Here is a 26,220-nt window from a genome sequence, read left to right as displayed (position 1 = left end):
ATAGGAAAGCAGAAACCACCTTCCCCTCAGCCCAAAAAACCAAATTTTGCACAGTAAGGGCCTGGGAAGGACGATCCCTCCTGGATTGCAGAGGAAATCACAACCCCCAGAGCCTGAGAGGCACAGAGTGAATCTGCTGCAAGTTCACTCTTAATGTCGCTGCTGTTCACAGCAGCCTGCTCCTCTTTTAAACACCACTTCCTCCTCTTCCTGTGCTGAGACACTGCTCGTTCAGAGACTCAACTCCTGAGCCCAGAGTTAAAACACAGGCCTCAGGGTGTGAGCATGGATGAGCGTGGTTCTGGAAGAACACCTACGAGTTCATCCCAAACTGAGAAGCCGCAGTTTCCTGCAGGGGTGACAAGACTCATCATAATATCGGTAGAACAGATTTTCTCTATGCAAAAAAAAACCCCCAACTGCTGCAGTGCACCAGAATTTAGACAGGTAGTAGGCAAATGCATCTACTTTAGAGCTCTACAGGCCAGACGAAAAAGATGTGGAACAGGCAGTTCGAATGCTGTGCCTGCGTCAAATCATCAGGGAGCCTGGCTACGAGCTCTTGCCGTTCTGCAGCTTATGTGTGTATGTTGAGAGTTTGGCCTGCTGGAGAGCATTCTGCCAAAGGCACCGAGCTGGAACAGTCTGGACAAAGTTGTGGTTTGGGGTTTTTTTTTCAGTGTTTTTAAAAATTTCTCCTTGTTTTTCAAGCAGTGCCCAGGCTGCTCCTCAGGAACAGAGACAGCGGCTGAGAAACATCTGTACAGCGTGACTGAGACTACAGCGAAACCACAACAACTCTTCAGTCTTCCGCCCTCTGACTTTCTCTTCTGTGTGGAAACAAATGACAGAAAACTGGTGACATTTTGCAGTCTCTTTGGACAGAAAGAACAACGTAGCCACACCGCTATTATAGACTGCAACACACTTAAGAACAGCAGGTAAGATAAGCTCTTTAATAAGATTTGACCTCATTGCCCAGATTACTGTCTCTTCAGTATCTCATGGAATAAGTTACTGTGTAAAACGAGGCTGCTCAGAGCTCTGGGACGTGGACAGTACTTACATTTAATTACAGGTGATCTGGATTGGTTTATAGGTGCAACATACATTGAAACTGTTCACAGGAAATAAGCTCAACTAGCACTAACTCTGGAACCTAAACTGTTCACAACAGCACTGACAGTAGCTCAGCTATTTATCTGGACATGCTTCTGAACATGTGCTCTGAAACGCGGTAGAAAAGAAATTCAAAGGGAGGCCAAAAAGAAGGAAGCACAGAAGATCAAAACTCCATAGCAGGCTGGGTCAGCACAACATTAAACTGCAGTTCTTAAATGTAAGTACTACACCGAGTAGCAGTCTGGTCGCTCTTCAGTGGTGGTAAAGCCCTTGTTTTCTGAAGGAGACAGTACCAAGCATTTGGCCTATTCAATCCAATCGAGACTCAGGCACCGCGCTATAAAAGCAAACATATCCGACACTTCTTCTATGACTTTCGCAGTCGGCTTTCCCGCCCCGTGCCCAGCCTTGGTGTCAACGTGGATGAGGAGAGGGTTGGTTTGTTTACGGCTTCGGCCCACAACGTACTGCAGCGTGGCAATGAACTTGAGCGAATGCAGAGGGACCACGCGGTCGTCGTGGTCTGCCGTCAGCAGCAGCGTGGAGGGGTACTGGATGCCATCTTCCTCTGGCAGTTTGATGTTGTGAAGTGGAGAGTACCTGAGAAGAGCACACAAATGTTTACACTTTGTTTCCAACCCCCTCTCCTGCTGAAATCTCCACAGTGGCGTTTAGGAGCACTCGGGACACTCGGCGGCATCAGAGTTGCGCTGCTGGCAACAGACACACGGCAGCGGCCACAGGTCTCTGGCTCTCAAACGTGGAGCAAGTGCACCTCTGTCACCCCAGAGAGGTGCAGGCAGGCATCTCACAGAAATGCTACAGCAACAGGCAAACTAAAGCCAAAGCTGCCACGTCCATCCTGCTGGGGAACCGGGAAACCATGGCTTCTCCCCAGCATCCCCAGGTAGTGCCAAGCCTGCAGGCGGACGGCTTCTTCCCGTGCAAGTTTGGAAAGAGTCTGTGATGGTGAGCCACAAGGCCTGTATAGTCATCAAACTCGCTGCCTCCTGCACTCAGGCCACTTTGAACACACACAGGCATGTTCCTGAGGGAACACCATGCAGGAAACTGACAGGACAACTGCAAGTTTTCAGCTGTCAGCAGGTGACCCTGATCCCTATTTTTTTAAGCAATGAACAATCCAAACATGCAAAAGTTGATTTGTTTCTTTGCAGGAGGATTCACACCTGTAACGTGACACAGAAGCTGTGTCTACCTATCTCAACACAAAGCCCTCTGAAGCGTTAGAGACACAGAGAATTCCATCTAACCATTTCACACTTCATCTGTGCCTAGGCAGAATGTTACACTGCTTAAATCAAGAGGAGGATGCTGTTTCCCCCTCTATTTCATGACAGGAGATTTTGATGTGTTTCTGAAGGACTCTCCCACTTGGGGGCTGAGTGCCCATTCAGCCAGTCCAAACTGCTTTTAGGATGTGTGTCAATGTTTGAACATCCAGCCTAACAGACTCCTGGCTTCCTCACTTTTGTCTCAGGAACAGTGGAAGTGAGTTTGCAGACTATGATTTGGTTTGGAAAGACGTTAAATGGTAGTCACTACGTGCCACTCTGCCTGCCTTATGCATGTCTACTCTGCTCTGGTAAGACCCCACCTGGAGTGCCGCCTTCAGCTCTGGGGACCCCAACAGAAGAAGGACATGGAGATGTTGAAGGGGATCCAGAGGACAGAGCCCAGAGCAGGGCCACAGAGATGATCAGAGGGATGGAGAACCTCTCCTATGAAGACAGGCTGAGTTGGGGTTGTTCAGCCTGGAGAAGAGACAGCTATGGGGAGACCTTAGAGCAGCCTTCCAGTACCAAAAGAAAGCCTGCAAGCCAGCTGGAGAGGGACTTTTTACAAGGGCATGCAGTGACAAGGACAGGGGTAACAGCTTCTAACTGAAACAGGGTAGATTTAGATCAGATGTCAGGAAGAAGCTCTTCCCTGTGAGGGTGGGGAGGCCCTGGCATGGGCTGCCCAGAGAGGCTGTGGCTGCCCCATCCCTGGCAGTGTTCAAGGCCAGGCTGGATGGGGCTTGGAGCAACCTGGGCTGGTGGAAGGTGTCCCCTGCCCATGGCAGGGGGTTGGAAATAGATGATCATAGATCATAGAATGGTAGGGTTGGAAGGGACCTTTAGAGCTCATCCAGTCCAACCCCCTGCAGAAGCAGGGTCACCTAGATCAGGTCACACAGGAACGTGTCCAGGTGGGTCTTGAAGACCTCCATGGAAGGAGCCTCCACACCCTCCCTGGGCAGCCTGGGCCAGGGCTCCCTCACTGAAACACTGACACAGTTTTTACCTTATGTTTAAGTGGAACTTTTTGTGTTCCAGCTTCATCCCATCACCCCTTGTCCTGTTGCTGGCTACTATAGAAAAGAGGGATGTCCCAACCTCCTGACACCCACCCTTTAGATATTTGTCAATGTTAGTAAGATCCCCCCTCAGTCTCCTCTTTTCTAGGCTAAACAACCCCAAATGATCTTTAATTTCCTTTCCAACCCAAACCATCCTATGGTGCTATGATTTTTTGGGGTGCCTGTAAGGACAACATCTAAACAACACTACCTATACTCCTACATATATCTTCCTACATTTGATAAGCAGTTGCCAGCTGTTGAAAGGGGGTCAATCTTTCAGGTATTGCCAGCTGAGGTGTTCCAAAACTATGCCCTGAGGTTTTGTGGGGAAGCAGAGGTGTGTAAGCAGGAAGTGAGTGCCTCCTTCCAACAGATGTATTTCTCCTCAGCACAGAATGGCTTTACAGCTGTGCTTCTGTATCCCTTCAGGATACCCCAGTTCACAGACGTGCAGGCAAGTTCCCACGGTCAAGACCACAGGGGTTATTTGGATGATTTTTGTAACAGCTGATCTGTTACCTGTGAGACCAGATGTAAGTTGAAATGATGGATTATGGGGTTTGTGGACTGTTTTGTGCACTCTGTTTACAAAAACGTGTTTGCCACCGAAAGCCTAAATCAGACAACTGGAGGTTTTGAGACAATCTGTTTACAACAAGGCCCAACTCATCATCTGGTATTTGGAGCTGACATTGATTTATTGTTCTTTTAAACAAATGCTTTAGACCAAGGTAGATCTCAGTGTACTTGTAGCACATGTACTTTTTACATGCACTTGGTTAGATGTCTTTGTTAGTGTCTGAAGCACTGTCATAGAATGTCAATCTTCACTATTGAAGAAATGCAAATGTAGTAACAGAAGACAAGGTTCCAGAAAAATCTTTTGGCACTTGTCATGACACACTCACTTACCCACATCCAATGTGCAGATCAATTCTGTTCTCAGCTGTCTCTGTCTTAAATAACCTCTCAGCAAGGAGTTAAGGGGCTGATACCCTGTTATGCTCTGCTGCCACTCAATTCCCACAAATAAACCCCACCCATGTTGTGTACTGTAATTCACAATGGTGATTGTCTCTCCCCCATCATAAAAAACACAGTTTATGCTGTGGTTCACTTGAGAATATTCTGTGGTGACAGCCTAAAGGAGTCACTGTTCAGAAAGAAAACCTTATCAGGCCTTTGAAAACAGGGCCAGTTGACTCAACAAGGCTTTGAAGAGAGTCTTGCATGCAAAACTGACTCGTAAGGAAATGCTGAACTCCTCAAATGCAGTGTGGGAAAGGATGAAATAACTCTTCTCACAGACACTGCTCACGACAGCCTGAAACTGCTGAGCAGACTCTGCATTACAACGGCAGAAGGGTTGAAAGGCACTTACTTGCACAGCCATTCAAACTGCTCCTTGCAGTCAGAGCACCCGTAGTCAGTGGTCCAAGCGTGGCCAATGGTGTACTTGTGGAACTTGAGCATGTCCATCACTCCCACTTGGGCAATGGCACAACCAAACAGGTCAGGGCGCTGGTTAGCACAGGCAGCTTCAACGGGAAAACAACTCTGTCAGTATTCACGGCTTAAAGAAGCAACTCAGCTCGGCAGAGAAAGGTCCACAGCCGAGCTCAGGGAAGACCAGCTTCTAAAGAGCTGTCTGGCCAACTCAAAAGCTTCTTTTCAGTAAAAAAAAGGTGAAACTGTTAAGGTAAAACTACGTGCAGAGAAACAGATTACCATGTAATGCCTGGAGGCACAAAACTTCAGTATAAAACACGTGATACACACCCAAGTGCAGGGAGATGACTGCCAGCGAGTGCCTCTGAGCAAAACTGAGAGCAGGCACACAAATGGGTGCAAATGGCAAGTCCCAAAGAGGTGTGTCCAACAGAGATAAAGGGCCACTTCCCTGTTCTTCAGGCACCACACAGGCTCATCTTTGACAGCTGCCTTCCTAACTAACAAACTGGGTTTAAAGGAGAAATGCACTTCTGAAACACACCAGCTTTTGGACTACTCAAATTGCCTAAACCACCCTCCATCTAAACTTTAAATATTGGTACCAACAACAGCAAAAAAAGCCATAAAGGAGCAAAAGTTCTCCACTTATCCATGACAGTCCTTCCGCATTTACCATGTAAACCCGTACAAAAAGAGTTTTGACAGAAGACCACCACAAGACCTGGAGTAATCTCATCTAAATAGAACCAATTACTGTTGTGTTTTCTTTCTGTGACCTCCATCTTTCTGTTTGCTTTTATGGCTTCCATTTTGCCACTGGAAGGGGCGATTTCTTTGAGAATGCTTGCCTCACACGTTTTACGAGCAGCCAGAGCCGGCCTGTTTAGCTCAGTGCTGGACTAGTGACAACTCACAGATGCTCTGGGGAAAGGCGTTAAGCAAATACTGGGAGGTATTTCCTGTCCATTATCAGCTTTTGAGCTGGTTTAAGCTTTTCCCTGAGTTGAGAGTTATCTCCAGCCTTCCTGTTGAACAGCCATCAAAACACATCTATTTCCTTCCTTAAGGTTTATTCATCTAGGTTTCATCGTACCCTGCGGCAGCAGGTTCTGCAATTCCCATTTCTGGTGCTGGGTTTACATCTGCTGCCTGGTGATTTTACATATCCTCCTGCTTGTTTGTTTTGTTGTTTTAACTTTGAAGAAATAAGAGCTCTGAGATTTTCACATAACTACCACAGTGGATCCCAGAGCCCTTCTTTTACCTCAGAGCTCATCACTATGCATCTACACCGAGGCATCCTCCTTCCCAAATTCCTACGGTCACCTCATTTTTGTCCATTGTGAGGACTGATCCCCACTCTTTGCCTCCTGCTAACCAGGATACTGCTATGACAAGACCTTGCTTCCTTGCACAGCCTCACACGAGGGACCTCGTCAAAAGCCTCGGGAGATCCCTGAACACCCCGCTGCCTACATTACTGTCACAAGCCCCTGTGCTGCCTGACTCCATCACACAACTCTAGTAGATCTGCAAGATGTAACTTCAGCCTGCACAATTCTTCATGTGTCACCTATTATTTATGGGTTTCAATTGTTTTGCCCATTAGAGGAGTCTGATTTATTCATCTGCAGCCTGTGGATCACCGGGAACCATTTAAAAATTGGCATTACACTTGGCCCCTTCTGTTCCTCAGACATTCAGCCTTAGCAGCCTTCCATCTCATGTTGGAGCTCACTCAGGACCCTGCGTGTGCACCATCTGGTCCTGGCAACACACCACTTTCCACTTGATTGATTTGTTCCAAAACCTCTTCTGCTGATGCTTCAGCTTGAGTCAGCTCCTCAGAGTATTCCCCATGCAGAGAGACTCTGGTGCAGACAACTCCCCACGCTCCTTAGGAGGAGACATCAATAGAAACAGACCGTGCAGTTGTTCTGCTCTGCTATTATCTTTCCTTAGTGCTCCTTTTACATCACACTGCCCCACGAGTCCCACAGGTCTCGTGGCCTGCTTCCTGCTTCTGATGTGCACAGAAAGCTTTCACTGCTAATCTTTGCACGGGAAGCAATTTGCTCATCAGCCTCCTGTGGTCTGTCAGAAGTTATGCTCTGCCCTGTTTTCCTCATTGAATGTGACTTCTGTTCTCTGAAGGATGCAGTTTCACTGCAGATCACCTCTGACATTAACTCTGCTAACGCTTCCTGGGTACTTTCTGACCCATTTTCATATGGTATATATAGTGCCTTAAATAGCTGACATGTAAAAGCTCTTCATTCTTTTAACTGAAGCTTTTGATCAGATCCCTCCCCTTCATGTTGTTTCCTTTTATGAATCTAAGTCACTCTTTCCTGGCAGGAGAGAGAGACAAACCCACTGCCATAACAGTTACCTTCAGGACTCTCTGTTGCAGAGTGTCTCTTGAAACACTGTGCAGTGCTCGAGATTTTACAGGGCACTGCTGCTCCTGATGCCCTAAACAGTTCCACCTCAGTAAGGAATCACTTCTGGTGACACTCATCCGTTCCCACCGCACCCCTTTAGTTACTCATAACGCTTAATCACATGCATTAACAATCTGTAACCTGGAACAACAATTTATTCCTGAGTTCTACTCCTCTGCACATGCTGTGAGCTTTAAAGCTCAGGGCAGAAGCAAGACCTCAGAAGTGTTTGTCTAAGCCGACACGTGAGGTCAGACCTTGTGTTCTCTTCTCAGGAACACAAGAACTTCCTACATCCACCTAATTCTACCCAACCAAGGAAATGCCAGCCTGGCTCATCCTGAGCAGGGACAGCCAGCCGGACTGCAACGCGAGGGAACGTCTTTCTGAGCAGGGAGGTCTCGATTCCTAACACCTGCCTCTTCCCGGAATGACGTTCACCCTTACAGACAGATGTCACTTCCTTCCCTTTCCCTAAACAAGGAGTGCAGATGACTCGTTCAGCCAGACACACGGCATCTTTGATGACTATGGCCATGTAGGATGAATCTCACCCTGACTGAGGCTGAAGCCCATGTAAACGTAACACACTACTTCCAGAAGCTATGTGATATGTTGGAAGCTGAACTGCATTTCCAAACATGTATTTTATGCTCACACAGGCTGACTTGTGCAACGCTTGCACTCCCAGTGGTGTGCAAACCCTTTGCTGTATTCATCCACTTCTGCTGCTGCCCTTATCCACAATGCACAAATACCTCCTGCCACCTGCACCTGAGCAGCACATAAGCAGAGAGCAGAAATGTGACTCTACACCTACTTGTTACTTATCTTTAAAACAACTGTTTTTTAACAACAACAACACAGGAATAACCAAGATGCCTTCAGTCAGTGATATGTGTAACTCCACGTTTCTTATGCTGGATGCTAATTCTCCAAAGACTAAAAGAAAATCAACAGAGCCAGTATTCAGCAGCAGATAAACAGGGAGGAGCATGAACAGAAGAGCAAGCAAAGACGGGGCCTAGTAAACCACAGATTCTCAAGGGCTGGAAGGGACCTGGACAGCTCATCCAGTGCAACCCCCCTGCCAGAGCAGCACCACCTAGAGCAGGGCACACAGGAACTCATCCAGCTGGGTTGGAATGTCTCCAGAGAAGGAGCCTCCACAGCCCATCTGGGCAGCCCCTGCCAGTGCTCCCTCACCTCAACAGGGAACAAGTTTTTCCTTGTGTTGCTTTGGAACCTCTTCTGTTCCAGCTTGTGCCCGTTGCCCCTTGTCTCCTCATTTTCTACAAATGAGTGGTTGATGAACTTGAAATGCTTGCATTTTACCTTCCTCACCAGGGACCTTCTTCATTTTATTTGTGATCGTGTTTTAACTATACAATGACAGCAGATTTAAATTGCTATGTGTGCCTATAGAAAGGCTTTAAACATGTCTAATGTTTACATTTGCCCTCTGAGAACGATTATGTGTGAGTACAGGAAGAATGAATGAGGAGCTCTGCTGAAGGACTGCAGGACAGGGGATGCAGGCTTAGGCTACAGCCCACACAAACACAGGTTGCTGGTTAGTCAGTAGTTACTCTGTGATGGCTAGGCACTAAGGAAGACAAGCCAATCAAGAAATGGTTTTTCAAACAATTCTTACTTAGAGTGTGATTGTAACACAGAGTTAGAGCTCTACCACACAAGACAGCATTGGTTTTACTGGTCAGCCTCTGCTAGACACTGCAGAACCCCAATGCTCTGTGCAAACAGCAGATGAAATACAACTGGATATACTGGACACCTGGCATAGATTAACACACCAGCATTCTGGCAACTTTGGACAAGAAGTTACTTTGATAAACCTGACATTGAATCCAAGAAACACGAGAGCAGTTCTTACCAACTAAGAGGCCCCCGTTTGAGCCTCCGTTGATGGTCAGCTTCTTTGGGGATGTGTAGCCTTCCTTGATGAGGTATTTGGCAGCACACTGAAAGTCATCAAAGCAGTTCTGTTTGTTGGCCAAGACACCACCTAGCACACAAATAAAGCAAATCAGTTGATGCCATAAAATCCATTTGATGCCATCTCTTCAGAAAAACATGTGTGCAAAAATACCCGGCAGCAATTCCAGCTTCATGAAGGTTTTGATAATTGATGGAGAAAGGAAGGATTCCTTCAGCCAAGAGAGAGGGTACATGGAACTTCTGTTGGTAACTCGAATGCTTTCAGCAACTCTGAATAATACATACCTGCCCCGCCGAGTGAGGGCCAGGTAATGCTCCTAACCACTAAACTTAAAGCTAAAAGCTTTGCATTGCAAAATACACACAAAATGACCACATGCAATCCACCTGAGGTTTGCTCTAATGGGACTTGATCAGCATTGAACTCAGTGACAGTTTCTTAAGGCAGTAAAACTTCAACTCATACAATAAGCTACATAACATAAGCCCTCTGAGCTTCCTGCACATAGGATGTGTGGCTGGTAATTTACTTTTTCTCCCCCTCTATCAGTTGTTTTTAGATCAGATGATGCGTGGCCACGGACAAAAAGAGACTTCAGAGTTGCATCTTGGTTTGAAAGGTTATTAAGTAACTATTGGTAGGGCAACGCTTGAGGTGCTGCCACCCGCTGAACACGATTCCTAACGTGCTCAGTTGTATGAGGAACAAATCCCCACCGACATTCCAGATGCAGGGGACATGTTTGGTTTGATAACTGAAAGTCTTACCAAGAAGTCTCACAGGGAAGGAAAAAGATGGGTTTACCCTACATTTTTTCACCTATTTGAGCAGAAGAATACCAACCCAGAGGACTCACAGTTGACTAAATCTTACACTCTTCCCACTTCAGATGCTTCTTTGTCAAGAGACTAAAACTGGCTTCTCCTCGAAAGTTATCTTACCTTAAGACCTGGTTATGATCTTTCTCAGGCAATGAAATGAAAGAAAGAAATGGGAACTAGAAGAAAACCCTCCTGTTCCTGCAGCAAAGGCTGTGGATCAGCCAGGTAAGATGGGCTCAGTGGATGCAGAAGGGGAACTCCAGTTCCTTCTACTTCATTTAAAAGTTGGATGTTTACTCTAAGCAAATTGCCTAAGGTCCCCACTGTGGTCCAAGAACCTCCAGGACAATGAATCCTACCCTAAAATAAATGAGATGAGCTGTTATCTGGAGGTGCCTCTATGTCCACTGTCCATTTGGTGATCCTAGACACCCAGTTAACCCTGGATGCTTCATTTTTACGTTGCAGAAGCCCGGCGAGATAACTGACATTTAGTCACACAGACCTCGTACAACTGGGACCAGTACATCGCTCATCTTTTAACCAATCTACATCACTCTCACATTAATAAGACCATTGAAGACAGACATACTGGGACAACGAAAAAGTCTTCAAATGTGTGTCAGTACAGGAGCAAGAAATGTTGCTCTTTTGCTCCCAGTTCTGGTCCTGTGTAAGGTCAGAATAGACCTAAGCGAACACGTTTCTGTAGCTGCTTCTGGAACTCACCAAGGACAGATACATATCCTCTTTTGCAGCTTCAATAAAAGACTTGGGTCACAATGAAGCAGGAAATAGGTGGAACCAAGCAGCATTATCACATTAAGACAAATGTTATTAAAACCTATTAACAAACCAATCGGCAAATCAAAGCCGACGCAGGGTAATTCATCTTTAGCAATAACATCCTGTGTCTGCAAGCACACACAGCTGCTATTTATGAAACTACTACACATTTAACCTAATTGTGAGGAAATGACCCAGACAAAAAGTTACCGCAGATGAAAAGTAAAACCAAGATGCAGCGAGCTGGGAATACCGTGCTGCCTGATAAAAAGGTGTCATGGGTTGCTCCCCCGGCAAACTGCTGCAGCATCAGTGCCGCTGGCTTGATGCATCTGTCTTGCTGGCAGCCACTCCAACAACTTATTCACCACATTCCTGGGGTATGAATAAGCCCCCCTTGCTATATTAACAATGGGTGTGTTAGACAGAGGAGTGGGATCTTCCCCAGCTTTGTCCTCTGGAGAAGGGATGCAGAAAATTGTCAGTAATTAGATACGAGGGCAAAGGCAAAAATAGGGTAAGACAAGGACTGGATGGAAAAACATGGAGAGAAACACATCAAAAGCAATAAGAAAAGGGGAAAAGAGATTGAAAGGGTTTTGCAGCGCCTGACTTAGTTTCCCTGCAGCTTAAACAACCTGAAAAGGTCAAACGCCTGCCCACAAGCAGCTGGAACCCCTGAGGGAGCGTGGAGAGGATGACATGTCACTGCACTTGTCAAGTTGACTGTTCTCATCACAAATTTCAACCAAGTAGATCCAAAAAGGATCCATTCAGAAATGGTGCAAAACCAATCTGGAAGAGCTGCATTCTGAACCCAAAGAGTTCACATCTTCAGCAAGGTCCTGCACACGGTTTGTTTCTATGTGGTTCCAAGGGAGTCTAAATAGTCAAGTGTTGCTGCCTTGGGGATCTAGAACTGGGGGGCATGTGCACCTGCAGATGGCAACAGAGGAATGTGACAGCAAGCCAGATCTCCTGCCATACAGGTATTGGTTCTCTAAATTAGTTCAAGAGAAAACAGTTGCATTTTCAAATCCTTGAGTCTGGGGAACCTGATCTTGCTTGGAAATCTGATGTTTGTGCAAAACTATTAAAGCAGGTGGCAAAAACTCAAAGTACTAAAGGAAACCCATCAGACAAGGCTGGACAATGCACAGATCTAACATTTGAGGGAGGACAGAACATTACCGTTCTACAGAGTAAGGAAAAGGCAAAAGGAGATGTGACTATGGAGGATGGCTTGAAGAGAACAGGTAGTTTTCATTGCCATGCCTACAGTTTTGTTCCTCTGCTTGGACAATAGAATCACAGCATGGTGGGGGTTGGAAGAGACCTTTAGAGATCACCCAGTCCAACTCCCTGCCAAAGCAGGTCCCACCTAGATCAGGTCACACAGGAACGTGTCCAGGTGGGTTTGGGAACCTCCTGAGAAGGGGCCTCCACACCCTCCCTGGGCAGCCTGGGCCAGGGCTCCCTCACCTCAGCACTGACATGTCTTTCCTTAAATGGAACTTTTTGTGTTGCAGCTTCATCCCATCACCCCTTGTCCTGTCACTGGATACAACAGAAGTAAATCACGCCCCAACCTCCTGACAAACACCGTTTAGATATGTGTCAATATTAACGAGATCCCCCCTCAGTCTCCTCTTCTCCAGACTGACCAGCCCCAGGTCCCACAGCCTTTCCTCATCAGGAAGATGCTCCAGTTTACCTTTGTGCCAGGTCTCTCCATACTCCCCGCCGCCCCTGATGTTGGCCACTGCGAGGACACCCCCCAGGTGTCGCACGAAGATAAGCCTCGACACACTGCAAAAGCAAACACACCACAGCATTAGTTTTCACCTCCAGATTTCATATCCCTACTGCTTTTATGGAAATACTGAAAGGGAAAGACCTCTCCCACACTCAGTGATGAAGCTGTGGATGAAGTCTCCCTTGGTGGCAAACCTGAGCTCCTGGCTTCTGCCAACGGTTACCCACGGAAATGAAACCTGCAGCCTCGGGAGAGGAAGCAACCAGTGCTGGCCCATTCTTCCTCCTTTAGTTCTGCACCTTGGGCAGAGTGGTCAGTGGTTCTGTCTAACAGAAGACTACCCCATGGGTCTTTTATTATCTCCAAAGCCTTCAGTGTGGAGACTGGAGCTATGCAGTACCACTGGGCCCTCACAGCTTTCTGCACTGCCCCCCTTCCACGGCTCCTGTGCTGTGTCAGAGAGGAAAGAAAGGCTTGGCCCACACAAAGAAAGCCAAGATTCAAGATCAGCACTTGAGCAGGTACTTTCAGCTTCTGCTTGATGTACTTTTCACAGAACATTATAAACCATGTTTGCAAAGGAAAACTGCTCACACCAGTGTTTTGGGCCAGGGTCTGCAGTCAGGTTCTGGCCAATCTTACTCATTTTCCCCCCTTGCATTGATGAACACAGAACAAACAGCAAAACCAAAACTACAAGTTCTGCCTCCACTAGTACCTCTGCAGCTCACTTGGAAGCTCAAGTAGCTTTGTTTTAAGAAGAAGTCCAGCTGTGAAAGCACCCCAGCGACTGCTGTCTTTTTAAAAGGGCCTGAAAGCATCTGAATTATATTTGTCAATTAAGAAATGACTCCCAGATCCATCGAGTCAGCAGCTGAACGGAGCTGCAGATGGCAAACCACACGGAACCAGTGAAGTACCACAACTCAATCCCAGCAGCTTTGGGTTGGGTTTTTTTTTCTTTTCTCTCTAGTAGGTTTAAATTTCTTACTTACTTGAAACCTTTGCTCATGCAAGAAACCACTGCCAGCAGAAGTTAATCTTGTTCAACCACCAGAGCAAGGATTGGGCCTTTCTACCTTCCAGTGCCCCTACTGCTCATCACAAACGTCTCGGAAGAGGATAGTTCTACAGGGTCTCATGTGGATGTAGTACCAAAGCAGGTACACTTTTCATACCTCCAAAAGCAATTACCTATGTACTGACACTTCTCCTTGAGAGTATACACCAAGGATTAAAGAAACAAAGAGAAAAGCAGAAGGATAGCTGGTCAGAGAGGTCTGTATTTTCAGAGTCCATCGAAGGCAAAAGCTTCCACCGAGGCTGGTGATCTGTGGCCATCGGGTGGCTCAGAAGGCATGAATGAGCTCTGCTGCTGCAAAATCAATTCTGAACTCCATCACTGTGAACTGTATTTTCCTTGGACTGCTGTGACATGCTGATCAGATGCAAGATTGATATTCCACAAGCACACTGCAAAGGTCAAACTCTGCCAAACTCCAGCATGCCTAATTTCAACCGGCTGCTACACTGCTAAGGTGAAGTTGTCTGACAGAGGGTCGCCTCATGAGGTTGTGGCTCCTTAATTTTTGGTATGTGAGAGACACAATACCTCCTGGAGTGTTCTGCACTTCTTTTCCCTATCTCCATCCCAAGTGAAATCAATAGAAACTTTGTGGTACAAACTTACTTGATCTCCCAGTAATCAGAGGTAGCAAGTATAGGAATTGTAAGTCAGATAAAAGAGATGATACCCAAATATACTGCCTGAGAGTAGTTCATAGAATCATAGAATGGTAGGGGTTGGAAGGGACCTTTAGAGATCATCCAGTCCAACCCGCCTGCAGAAGCAGGTTCACCTAGATCAGGTCACACAGGAACGTGTCCAGGTGGGTCTTGAGACCTCCAAGGAAGGAGCCTCCACAACCCCTCTGGGCAGCCTGGGCCAGGGCTCCCTCACTGAAACCCTGAAACAGTTTTTCCTTATGTTTAAGTGGAACTGTTTGTGTTCCAGCTTCATCCCATCACCCCTTGTCCTGTTGCTGGCTACTATAGAAAAAAATGCTGTCCCAACCTCCTGACACCCACCAGTTAGATATTTGTGTGTGTTAATAAGATCCCCCCTCAGTCTCATCTTCTCCAGACTAAACGGCCCCAGGTCCCGTAGCCTTTCCTCATATGAAAGATGCTCCAGTCCCCTGATCATCTTGGTGGCCCTGTGCTGGCCTCTCTCCAGCACTTCCCTGTCCCTCTTGAGCTGAGGAGCCCAGAACTGGACACAGGACTCCAGATGAGGCCTCACCAGATATGGCAGAGCAGAGGGGGAGCAGAACCTCCCTTGACCTGCTGCCCACACTCTTCTTGATGCCCCCAGGCTGCCATTGGCTTCTTGGCCACGAGGGCACATTGCTGGCTCATGGTCAGTTTATTATCAACCAGCACTCCCAGGTCTCTCTCCTGGAGCTGCTCTCCAGCAGGTCACCCCCAGCCTGTGCTGGTGCAGGGGGTTGTTCCTCCCCAGCTGCAGGACTCTGCCCTTGTCCTTGTTGAACCTCAGGAGGACAAAACCAAAAAACCAAAAGATTCCAGAACAGAGCCTGTGCTCTCCCATCTGCTGAAAGAAACCCTGCCTGTCTGAGGGATCCCCACCTTTAACCAGCAAAGAATCTGAGCGTCACGCTCATCCTGCCTTGCCTGCTCAGCCTGGAGAAGAGAGACCGAGGGGGGATCTCCTTAACACTTACAAGTATTTAAAAGGTATTTGTCAAGAGGATGGGTGAAACTTTGTTCTGTCGTGTCTAGTGATAGAACTTGGGGTAACAGACAAAAGCTGGAACACAAAAAGTTCCACTTAAGGAAAACCTCCTTTGCTGTTGAGGTGAGGGAGCCCTGGCCCAGGGTGTGGAAGGATCCTCCTCGGGAGGTTTCCAAACCCACCTGGACATGTTCCTGTGCCCCTTCATCGAGGGGAATCTGCTTCTGCGGGGGGGGTGGACTGGGTGATCTGTAGAGGTCCCTTCAGAGCCCTGCCACGCTGTGATTCTGTGATGTGCTGTCACTACAACTGACAGAGCAGTGCAGGCAACCGCAATGGCGATGGGGAAAAAACCCTGAGTCACTGCACTTGGTTGCTTTCCCAGCTTCTGTGGAGCAGGAGGGAGCAGTCACAAAGTAAATGAGAAAAAGAGTAATCTAGCACCCTGCACTCCTGGCTGCCACGTTGCCTGACCTTGCCCTGGGCTTACAGTCTCCCCCTGGCACCATCTTTCTGCTTAAAGGCTTGGTACAACCTGGCCCTGTAGCAGCAAAACGCGATTTCACAGTCTGCTTCACAACCAGCCGTACTCCAGGATGCACTAGAAACTGCTTCTCTGTACCAGGCAGGTACACAGAGATCAGTGGAGGCAAAGCCCTTGGTTCCTGGGGGGTAATGAGCCCAATCAGAGGCATCAGTGGTGGGCTGGCCATGGCACTCCCCAGCCACTGCCAAGCCACCAGCTTCCAGTGGCACTCCCTGTGCAGGATGCAGAATTAATGACAGTGCTCTCATGGGCACTGCACTCAAAACACTACTGAAAGCAGCTCTTCAGGCCAGGGGAGCGTATAAAAGATGCATGCCTGCATCCAAAAATAAACCACTACTGTAACTGACTTAATGACTTTGGCCTATCAGTTTTCTCTGGATCCTCTAACCTGTTCCTATTGCTTCCAGTGAAAATGATTTCTTTTCACCTTTTGTGTTGGGAGAAGAAAATGGAAAGCAGCATTGGTTCCTGAAATTAAGCAGAAATAAGCTGCCCAAGCCTGAGGCTGCTCACGTTAATGAGTGTGAAACACCTGCAAGAAAACACTGGATGGGCTTGAAGAGACACAGGACAGAAACAAATCACTGGAAGGGAGGAGCCAGAGTGCTCAGAGAAAAGCTACAAGAGCCTTAAGTTCAATTAAAACCCCATAAATATTTATCCAGGAGCTCTTTTGTCTGGTTGGGTTTTTTTAAGCAGGCAGGCTACTGCTCAGTTGCATTTCCATAGCTACACCTTAGCTCAGGACCAGGTGAACATGGCAAGCCTCAGCTTTGAGCAGCTGCTTCCCAGTACCCGTGCCCGTGGTCATCTACAAACAGGACACCAACCCAATCATGTTGCTGGGCTGTGGCTGGAGCAGTGCTTGGACCTGGGAGCTGCTGGTGGAATACTGCAGCATACAGCAACAGGGATGTGGTCAAACAGGACTGGAACCTGACAGATAAAGGGGGAACTGGACACGCCATGTCATACATTTGCTGTTCCAGCTTCCTCTCCCTGACCTTGCCTGCCTACTTGTGGAACACACTTGCTGAAAGAGTACTCAATTCTTGGTTACCAGCCATAAAAATACATGTCTTTTCTTACTTTTCCTTTAGGAAGAGAAAAGCTGAGGTGTGCTGATGCTACAGGGGGGGAATGAGCAAGAGGCCAATAGTCTTTGACTCACGATGTCAGAGGGGTAATGCATTTCCACCTGGAAGTGACTGGCAGTGCTCTGTGCATTTACATTTAAGGGGCTCTTATGGATTCATATTCTTGTTTTACAATCTGTACAATAAAGGTTTCAGGAAGACACAGGTTGCTGCTTCTACTTCCCAGTTCTCTCTTCTGCCAGCTGCACCCTCTTGCTGCTGTTTGCTGGACTCCTGTCAGAGTCAAGTTTTAACTTCACTTGCCAAAAGGGCAGAAAACCACCCTCTCCATCTCGCTGGGACAGTTTTCTGCCATTCTTGCAAGGTAAATTAGCTTAGCAAAGATTCCAGCAAGCACCTGGGCCAACAGATAAGAAGTGGAAGGAGCCACTGTGGGATACCTTCTCTTTTTGCCAGCAGCCAGCTCGTGTCAGCTCTGCAGTGTGTGGAAATGTTGCTGTGAATCACCAGCTACATAATATTTACTTTAAAAAAGAAAGCATGGCAAGTTTTATCACAGTTTTCAGCGTCTGCAATAAGCTGTAATCAATCAGTGCTCGAGTCTAATCTAAAGAGGAATTTAAAACTGTTCTGGTGGTATAATTGTGCCTCAAAAACTCCAGGAGATTGAAAATGTAGCTTTACAAGGCAGATCAAAAGGCACAGAATTTCAAACAGGCATAGAACACAAGATGGGAAGTCTATTGTTAGACAAGGTATTTGCCAGAAAGGATGAGAAACTGTAAATGCTATTCAGAAATACAATTACAGTGACCTGGTAACAGCAAGCACTACAAAGGATGCCTTGAGACGTGCTGGCTCTAAAGCAAGACTGGTAGCATCTAAACTTCATAGGACGGTTTCATAATAGATTATTTTTGTGCTGGTGAGCTGCTCTTCTGCTGCTCTCCATTCAGCCCTTAGCATTGTTTTCCCCTGCCTGCCTAGGAGCATTTCTTCCCTGTGACAGACAATCATCACCTCTCAGTAACTCTATTCAAATGCCCTTGCTGAGGAAATAAGCCTTTTCTTTAAAGAGATCAGCTATTCAGCAAAGCTTAGGGCTTTCCAGGGCTACAAATCCTGTTTTGCACAGGGCATGTTGTTCCTTTGCATATGCAGAGTCCATATCATGTGCATCTCAATCTCTCCTCTTTCCTGCTCACAGGGGAACACAGTAGGATTTTGCTTCTGATGGAATCTCCTCAAAAGTATACCAAATCTTAATCCTTTCATTCATTTCAAACATTCCATCTTCTATAACACTCAGGCATAGAGAGAACACTTCCTACGTTATCAGCTCAGCAAAGGGTCACATACTTGCTTAATACATGTCCCTATGCTCTTCTGTCGAGTGACAGAGCACGAAGAGGTGAAGGTGTCATCCAAAGGTGCCTGCTGCAAATCTCAGAAGAGCACAGCACTTCTCTGCTCAGACACTGATTTCTTCTGTGGCCCTGGCAAAACCCTTGAGTTCAGAACTAACAAAGCACATAAAAGGTGCCTGGTCACTGACGTGCAATCCTTACAGCCCCTGTCCTGCCTCTCAGGCATCTGAACTGCATTGCTCTGTCAGATCCACGGTCCACCCTGCCCCCAGTCTGTGACAGCAACTAGTAACAAACACTTCAGAAGAAGGTACAAATCACCCTGCTTACCTGTAGCTCGGAGTAATGGATATGTTGAAGCCTCCATATCCGTACAAGAAGGCAGGATGAGACCCGTCCAACTTAATTCCTTTCTTGTGGATAATAAACATGGGGATCTTAGTACCATCTTTGCTAGGGTAGAAAACCTAAGGCGAGAGAAAAGAGACATCTGAACTGCTGTTACTGTGCTAACCCTCTGCAGCTGCTGTCAACAGCAGTCAGAGGCCCGTGGTGTCCAACGGGTCAGCCTGCCCAGGTCATCAGCCGCTTGCTGCACAACGTACAAAGTGGCACAATGCAAAGGCCACGGCAGCGTCGCTTTCACGTGTCTCACCCAGCCATTCTGCACACAAGGAGGTTTAACAAAAGGCCACAAAACCAGCACAACTCTCTGCAGAGGAAGACTTCGTGGTGCACCACACATGAAAGCAGCAAGGACTGAGCTGGCAAGAAGGATGAACGGAACCAAAACCAGACTTACAATCTAAAATGAGAGCTTCTAAATAATAATGGGCTTTAAAAATCCCCAAATTTCAGACACTACAGAGGACAGCAGACAGAGAAGAAAGAAACCCACGGGAGGGTGGTGACGTAGTGAGACTCCACTAAGCATCACACTGGTTTGGATAACAGAGAGCTATGTTACTGCTACGTAAACATGTAAAGCCGAGGGTCTGGTTTTGTATGGCTGAAATCAGAGACTTCCCTTCCATCAGCTGATGCAGCAGCCTCTGCTTGTGAAAGCATACATTTCATTGCAAGCAGAAGGCCAAAGATATTTAAAAGGTCACAGCAATTTGGCTTTAGTATTAATACATTGGCATTTACAACGTGTCTCAATGGAGTCACTTCACACACCAGATTCAAGCCAAAAGAGTAAACTCTGAACCCTGGAAAACAGTTTCTTACCACGCCCCGTGAAAGCCAGCCAAAAAGCTGACTACTCAGCACTTGTACACCCAGCAAAGCAAGCCTGTGTCTGGCAAAGGTGGACTAAGCACTGGCCAGTCCTTCCAGGTTGCCTCAGCCACCACTTCATCTCATCAGGGCGGTAACATAAGCCACAACAGAAAGCTTCTTGGCACTCGGCTCATTTCAGGCATTGCCCAGCAGCTAGAGCCAGGAGCTGAAGAACCCCCAAACCCACCCAGCAGCTCAGCTTACCCACCCACTGACTTTCAGGAAACCAGCTCCCAAAACATCAAGTATCCACATAGCACATGCTTTCACTTGTCTTTCTATTACTGTCACAGCACAGTGTGAGTGCAAAGCTACATTCCACAACCACAAGCACAGGCTGCAATTGCCTAACACCCTGTCTGGGTGTTTCGATGCATGCAGCTGCCTGCACGCTCTAATTTAGGATCCAGCGTGTCTTACTTTGCCACTCAAGCAAAACACGTGGGTGTGAATGCAGTTTGCTGCTTGCCCTCAAGTTCCAGTCCACTGCTTTTCCTTGCCTTGGTTTTAGCATCACTATTTACAGCTTCCAGTCTAACTAGAACAAAGAAGTAGTGAATGAAGGATAACTCTGTTGCGTGTTTACGACCTCTGTGCTTTTAAAGGAGATCACACTTTATAAAGCACATGACCAACAGCATCTATTTATACAACATATGAATCTCAACAGTAACATGAACCTGTGCATCACATTCATTCTGCACCCTGAAACATACAAAGCTGGAAACAGAAGAGTAACCTTTAGTTTTAGTTTAATCATTGCTAAGGAAACCTCAGAAACTCCCAGTGAAACCATGTCTGCCTCTAACATGCTTCACCAGAACCTGCAGACAGACAGCATTCCAGACAGAACTCAGTACTTCACGTTTCCCAGCAGACAGACAAACTCCCAACAGCACCCTGAAGGCATTTTTACACACGTGGAACCACTGTTTCCCACTCCTGCCACACCGTACTGACAGAGCACTCACCACAACTCTGCCACGGAATACAGAGGGTCTGAATCTTAAGTGTTTAGGTGAAGACTTTTAACAAATAGAATAGGGCAGCAGAACTGCTGATGCTGGCCATGAGAAATTCCAGAGAGGACTCCTCTTTAAAGTGCTGCCCATCAACTTCAGTTGTTGCTGGCAGCTCACATGGAGTGAGCGAGCTCCTCCGTTCCCAGCTGGCCAGTCCTTTCCCAACAACTAAAGGATGGCAGTGATTTTACTGCTTCTTTCTGCACAAGGGGCTGCTTCTTTCCCTTTGTTAAACACTGAAAAGTGACTTCAGTAGGGCTTTTATCATCGGTTGAGATGGAGTAACACGCCACTAAATGAAAACTCAACAACGAAGCTGCCGAGGTGACATTTGCAATCTAAGAGCTTGCAGCCCCATCTTTGCTAAAATAATGATCACCTCTCCCTCCAAGATGAACAGATGGGGCTGTGGGGAGGTGAAAATCAATCCAGTGAGACACTGAGATATGTGCAGCCATTTGAGCTTCTCCAAACAGACTATTTTCAACAGCTGTTTCAGCCTCACCTTTACACCAGGTGTTATCTCTGCAGCACGTCCAATGGTTTATTCACATAAGCTTCTAATCTCGAAGATTAAGGTAAACTGGAAAGGGCATTCCCTTAAAAGAAGACTTCCCCAAGATGGTGTTTCATGCCTAATTTTAGCAGCTGCCACCTTTTACAGCAGTCACTGCTCATAAAAGGATACCAGTGTTTTCTGCTTTATCGTAGGGAGGAGTGGTCCACTTGTGCTGGTCACATCACACTGCTCAGCTCACACTGCACTACTCACACCTCACACCTTTTCAAACACAGACTCCTGTCACTACAGCCATTGGCACGTACAAGAGCAGGACAAAGTAACAGAGCTATTTTGGAGAGGAAAGAATCATAGAATGGTAGGGTTGGAAGGGACATCCAGAGATCATCCAATCCAACCCCCCTGCAGAAGCAGGGTCACCTAGATCAGGTGGCAGAAAGGATGGAGAACAAGGCTTCAGACCCATTATTAATGCTGAAACTCACCACTGAAGGAGGGACATGCTAAAAATACCTTTTTTCAGCCTCCAGCAATGCCCCAGCAGGGCTGTGTGTGTGACAGGGCACCCCTGCTGCCTGCAACCCTCCCTGCTATTCTAGGAGCTGGAGGGCTACAGCAGCCCTGAGACGGCTGCAGCTCCCTGGGTCTCACACTCAAACAATATCTGAATGTCTAGAAACCTTTTAAAGCTTTTCTGACTCTCTCATTAAGGGCTAAGGGAATGAAAACCCAACTAAAAAGTGATGAGTTTGGTATTCAGAAAGAATGACTTCCTGCAGGTAATACATTAATTTTACCTATGAGAAGAAACTGACTTGTGGGACTTGAAAACACCCCGTGAGTCACAGCAGGCTAATTATTCCTAGCAAGCCACTGCTGATTCTAAAAAGCTCTCTCTTAACCTCTCTTTCAAGATTAGGCGCAACATACCAGAGATATCAATTCCTTCCCTGTCTGTGTGTGCTTGATCAAAACCAGGTAAGAGTTACACTTGTCATTAGACTGACACCCACTGCATGAAATGCCAAAGAATTCTACACAGAGCAGCCAAAAGGGTACAACAGTCATGCTAGAATCCTCATCAAAAGTGCCTGTTCAATAATTTAGGTGTAATCACATCACAGTGATGTCTTTAAAACTAGTTCCAACACCTCGTGGAATTTTGCAACTGTTTGCTGCTTCTAGAGAAGAGCATTTGCCCTCACACATGGCTGCTGTGATTCCACCAGCAGCCACCTCAAGGTCATGGGCAGTGTCCCTCTGAGCCCAGCACACACAGGCACCCCTGAGCCCAGCACACCCAGGCACCCCTGAGCCCAGCACACACAGGCACCCCTGAGCCCAGCATACACAGGCACCCCTGAGCCCAGCACACACAGGCACCCCTGAGCCCAGCACACACAGGCACCCCTGAGCCCAGTACCCACAGGCAGCTCCTGAGCCCAGCACACACAGGCAGCTCCTGAGCCCAGCACACACAGGCACCCCTGAGCCCAGCATACACAGGCACCCCTGAGCCCAGCACACACAGGCAGCTCCTGAGCCCAGCACACCCAGGCACCCCTGAGCCCAGCACACCCAGGCACCCCTGAGCCCAGCACACACAGGCACCCCTGAGCCCAGCACACACAGGCACCCCTGAGCCCAGCACACACAGGCAGCTCCTGAGCCCAGCATACACAGGCACCCCTGAGCCCAGCACACACAGGCACCCCTGAGCCCAGCATACACAGGCACCCCTGAGCCCAGCACACCCAGGCACCCCTGAGCCCAGCACACACAGGCACCCCTGAGCCCAGCACACACAGGCACCCCTGAGCCCAGCATACACAGGCACCCCTGAGCCCAGCACACACAGGCAGCTCCTGAGCCCAGCACACCCAGGCACCCCTGAGCCCAGCACACCCAGGCACCCCTGAGCCCAGCACACACAGGCACCCCTGAGCCCAGCATACACAGGCACCCCTGAGCCCAGCACACCCAGGCACCCCTGAGCCCAGCACACCCAGGCACCCCTGAGCCCAGCACACACAGGCACCCCTGAGCCCAGCACACACAGGCACCCCTGAGCCCAGCATACACAGGCACCCCTGAGCCCAGCACACACAGGCACCCCTGAGCCCAGCATACACAGGCACCCCTGAGCCCAGCACACACAGGCAGCTCCTGAGCCCAGCACACACAGGCACCCCTGAGCCCAGCACACACAGGCACCCCTGAGCCCAGCACACACAGGCAGCTCCTGAGCCCAGCACACACAGGCACCCCTGAGCCCAGCACACACAGGCACCCCTGAGCCCAGCACACACAGGCAGCTCCTGAGCCCAGCACACACAGGCACCCCTGAGCCCAGCACACCCAGGCACCCCTGAGCCCAGCACACACAGGCAGCTCCTGAGCCCAGCACACCCAGGCACCCCTGAGCCCAGCACACACAGGCAGCTCCTGAGCCCAGCACACACAGGCACCCCTGAGCCCAGCACACCCAGGCACCCCTGAGCCCAGCACACACAGGCAGCTCCTGAGCCCAGCACACCCAGGCACCCCTGAGCCCAGTACCCACAGGCACCCCTGAGCCCAGCACACACAGGCACCCCTGAGCCCAGCACACACAGGCACCCCTGAGCCCAGCACACACAGGTAGCTCCTGAGCCCAGCACACACAGGCAGCTCCTGAGCCCAGCACACACAGGCACCCCTGAGCCCAGCATACACAGGCACCCCTGAGCCCAGCACACCCAGGCACCCCTGAGCCCAGCACACACAGGCACCCCTGAGCCCAGCACACCCAGGCACCCCTGAGCCCAGCATACACAGGCACCCCTGAGCCCAGCACACACAGGCACCCCTGAGCCCAGCACACACAGGCACCCCTGAGCCCAGCACACACAGGCAGCTCCTGAGCCCAGCACACCCAGGCACCCCTGAGCCCAGCACACCCAGGCACCCCTGAGCCCAGCACACACAGGCACCCCTGAGCCCAGCATACACAGGCACCCCTGAGCCCAGCACACCCAGGCACCCCTGAGCCCAGCACACACAGGCACCCCTGAGCCCAGCACACACAGGCACCCCTGAGCCCAGCACACACAGGCACCCCTGAGCCCAGCACACACAGGCACCCCTGAGCCCAGCACACACAGGCACCCCTGAGCCCAGCACACCCAGGCACCCCTGAGCCCAGCATACACAGGCACCCCTGAGCCCAGCACACACAGGCACCCCTGAGCCCAGCACACACAGGCACCCCTGAGCCCAGCACACACAGGCAGCTCCTGAGCCCAGCACACCCAGGCACCCCTGAGCCCAGCACACCCAGGCACCCCTGAGCCCAGCACACCCAGGCACCCCTGAGCCCAGCACACACAGGCACCCCTGAGCCCAGCACACACAGGCACCCCTGAGCCCAGCATACACAGGCACCCCTGAGCCCAGCACACACAGGCACCCCTGAGCCCAGCATACACAGGCACCCCTGAGCCCAGCACACACAGGCAGCTCCTGAGCCCAGCACACACAGGCACCCCTGAGCCCAGCACACACAGGCACCCCTGAGCCCAGCACACACAGGCAGCTCCTGAGCCCAGCACACACAGGCACCCCTGAGCCCAGCACACACAGGCACCCCTGAGCCCAGCACACACAGGCAGCTCCTGAGCCCAGCACACACAGGCACCCCTGAGCCCAGCACACCCAGGCACCCCTGAGCCCAGCACACACAGGCAGCTCCTGAGCCCAGCACACCCAGGCACCCCTGAGCCCAGCACACACAGGCAGCTCCTGAGCCCAGCACACACAGGCACCCCTGAGCCCAGCACACCCAGGCACCCCTGAGCCCAGCACACACAGGCAGCTCCTGAGCCCAGCACACCCAGGCACCCCTGAGCCCAGTACCCACAGGCACCCCTGAGCCCAGCACACACAGGCACCCCTGAGCCCAGCACACACAGGCACCCCTGAGCCCAGCACACACAGGCACCCCTGAGCCCAGCACACACAGGTAGCTCCTGAGCCCAGCACACACAGGCAGCTCCTGAGCCCAGCACACACAGGCACCCCTGAGCCCAGCATACACAGGCACCCCTGAGCCCAGCACACCCAGGCACCCCTGAGCCCAGCACACACAGGCACCCCTGAGCCCAGCACACCCAGGCACCCCTGAGCCCAGCATACACAGGCACCCCTGAGCCCAGCACACACAGGCACCCCTGAGCCCAGCACACACAGGCACCCCTGAGCCCAGCACACACAGGCAGCTCCTGAGCCCAGCACACCCAGGCACCCCTGAGCCCAGCACACCCAGGCACCCCTGAGCCCAGCACACACAGGCACCCCTGAGCCCAGCATACACAGGCACCCCTGAGCCCAGCACACCCAGGCACCCCTGAGCCCAGCACACACAGGCACCCCTGAGCCCAGCACACACAGGCACCCCTGAGCCCAGCACACACAGGCACCCCTGAGCCCAGCACACACAGGCACCCCTGAGCCCAGCACACCCAGGCACCCCTGAGCCCAGCATACACAGGCACCCCTGAGCCCAGCACACACAGGCACCCCTGAGCCCAGCACACACAGGCACCCCTGAGCCCAGCACACACAGGCAGCTCCTGAGCCCAGCACACCCAGGCACCCCTGAGCCCAGCACACCCAGGCACCCCTGAGCCCAGCACACCCAGGCACCCCTGAGCCCAGCACACACAGGCACCCCTGAGCCCAGCACACACAGGCACCCCTGAGCCCAGCATACACAGGCACCCCTGAGCCCAGCACACACAGGCAGCTCCTGAGCCCAGCATACACAGGCACCCCTGAGCCCAGCACACCCAGGCACCCCTGAGCCCAGCACACCCAGGCACCCCTGAGCCCAGCACACCCAGGCACCCCTGAGCCCAGCACACCCAGGCACCCCTGAGCCCAGC

At 49.9% G+C, this 26,220-nt stretch overlaps 1 protein-coding gene across 1 annotated transcript in view; it reads right to left on the bottom strand.

Annotated features, from left to right (window-relative positions):
* Window positions 1–942: 942 nt before the first annotated feature.
* PREP (prolyl endopeptidase) overlaps window positions 943–26,220 on the bottom strand; it is a 100,351-nt gene continuing 75,073 nt past the window's right edge. Inside the window, exons 11-15 of the mRNA XM_061990467.1 lie at window positions 18,806–18,942; window positions 12,665–12,759; window positions 9,278–9,409; window positions 4,869–5,025; window positions 943–1,722 (exon numbers count right to left, since the gene is read on the bottom strand). Coding sequence (XP_061846451.1) covers window positions 1,428–1,722; window positions 4,869–5,025; window positions 9,278–9,409; window positions 12,665–12,759; window positions 18,806–18,942 — 816 coding nt within the window. The 3' untranslated portion in view covers window positions 943–1,427. The remainder of the gene's footprint in view (window positions 1,723–4,868; window positions 5,026–9,277; window positions 9,410–12,664; window positions 12,760–18,805; window positions 18,943–26,220) is intronic.

The sequence above is a fragment of the Colius striatus genome, chromosome 2 (genome assembly GCF_028858725.1).
Source record: "Colius striatus isolate bColStr4 chromosome 2, bColStr4.1.hap1, whole genome shotgun sequence".
Taxonomy (NCBI): Eukaryota; Metazoa; Chordata; class Aves; order Coliiformes; family Coliidae; genus Colius; species Colius striatus.
Note: the sequence above shows the minus strand (reverse complement) of the source record. Positions and strands in the feature narration are given on the sequence as shown.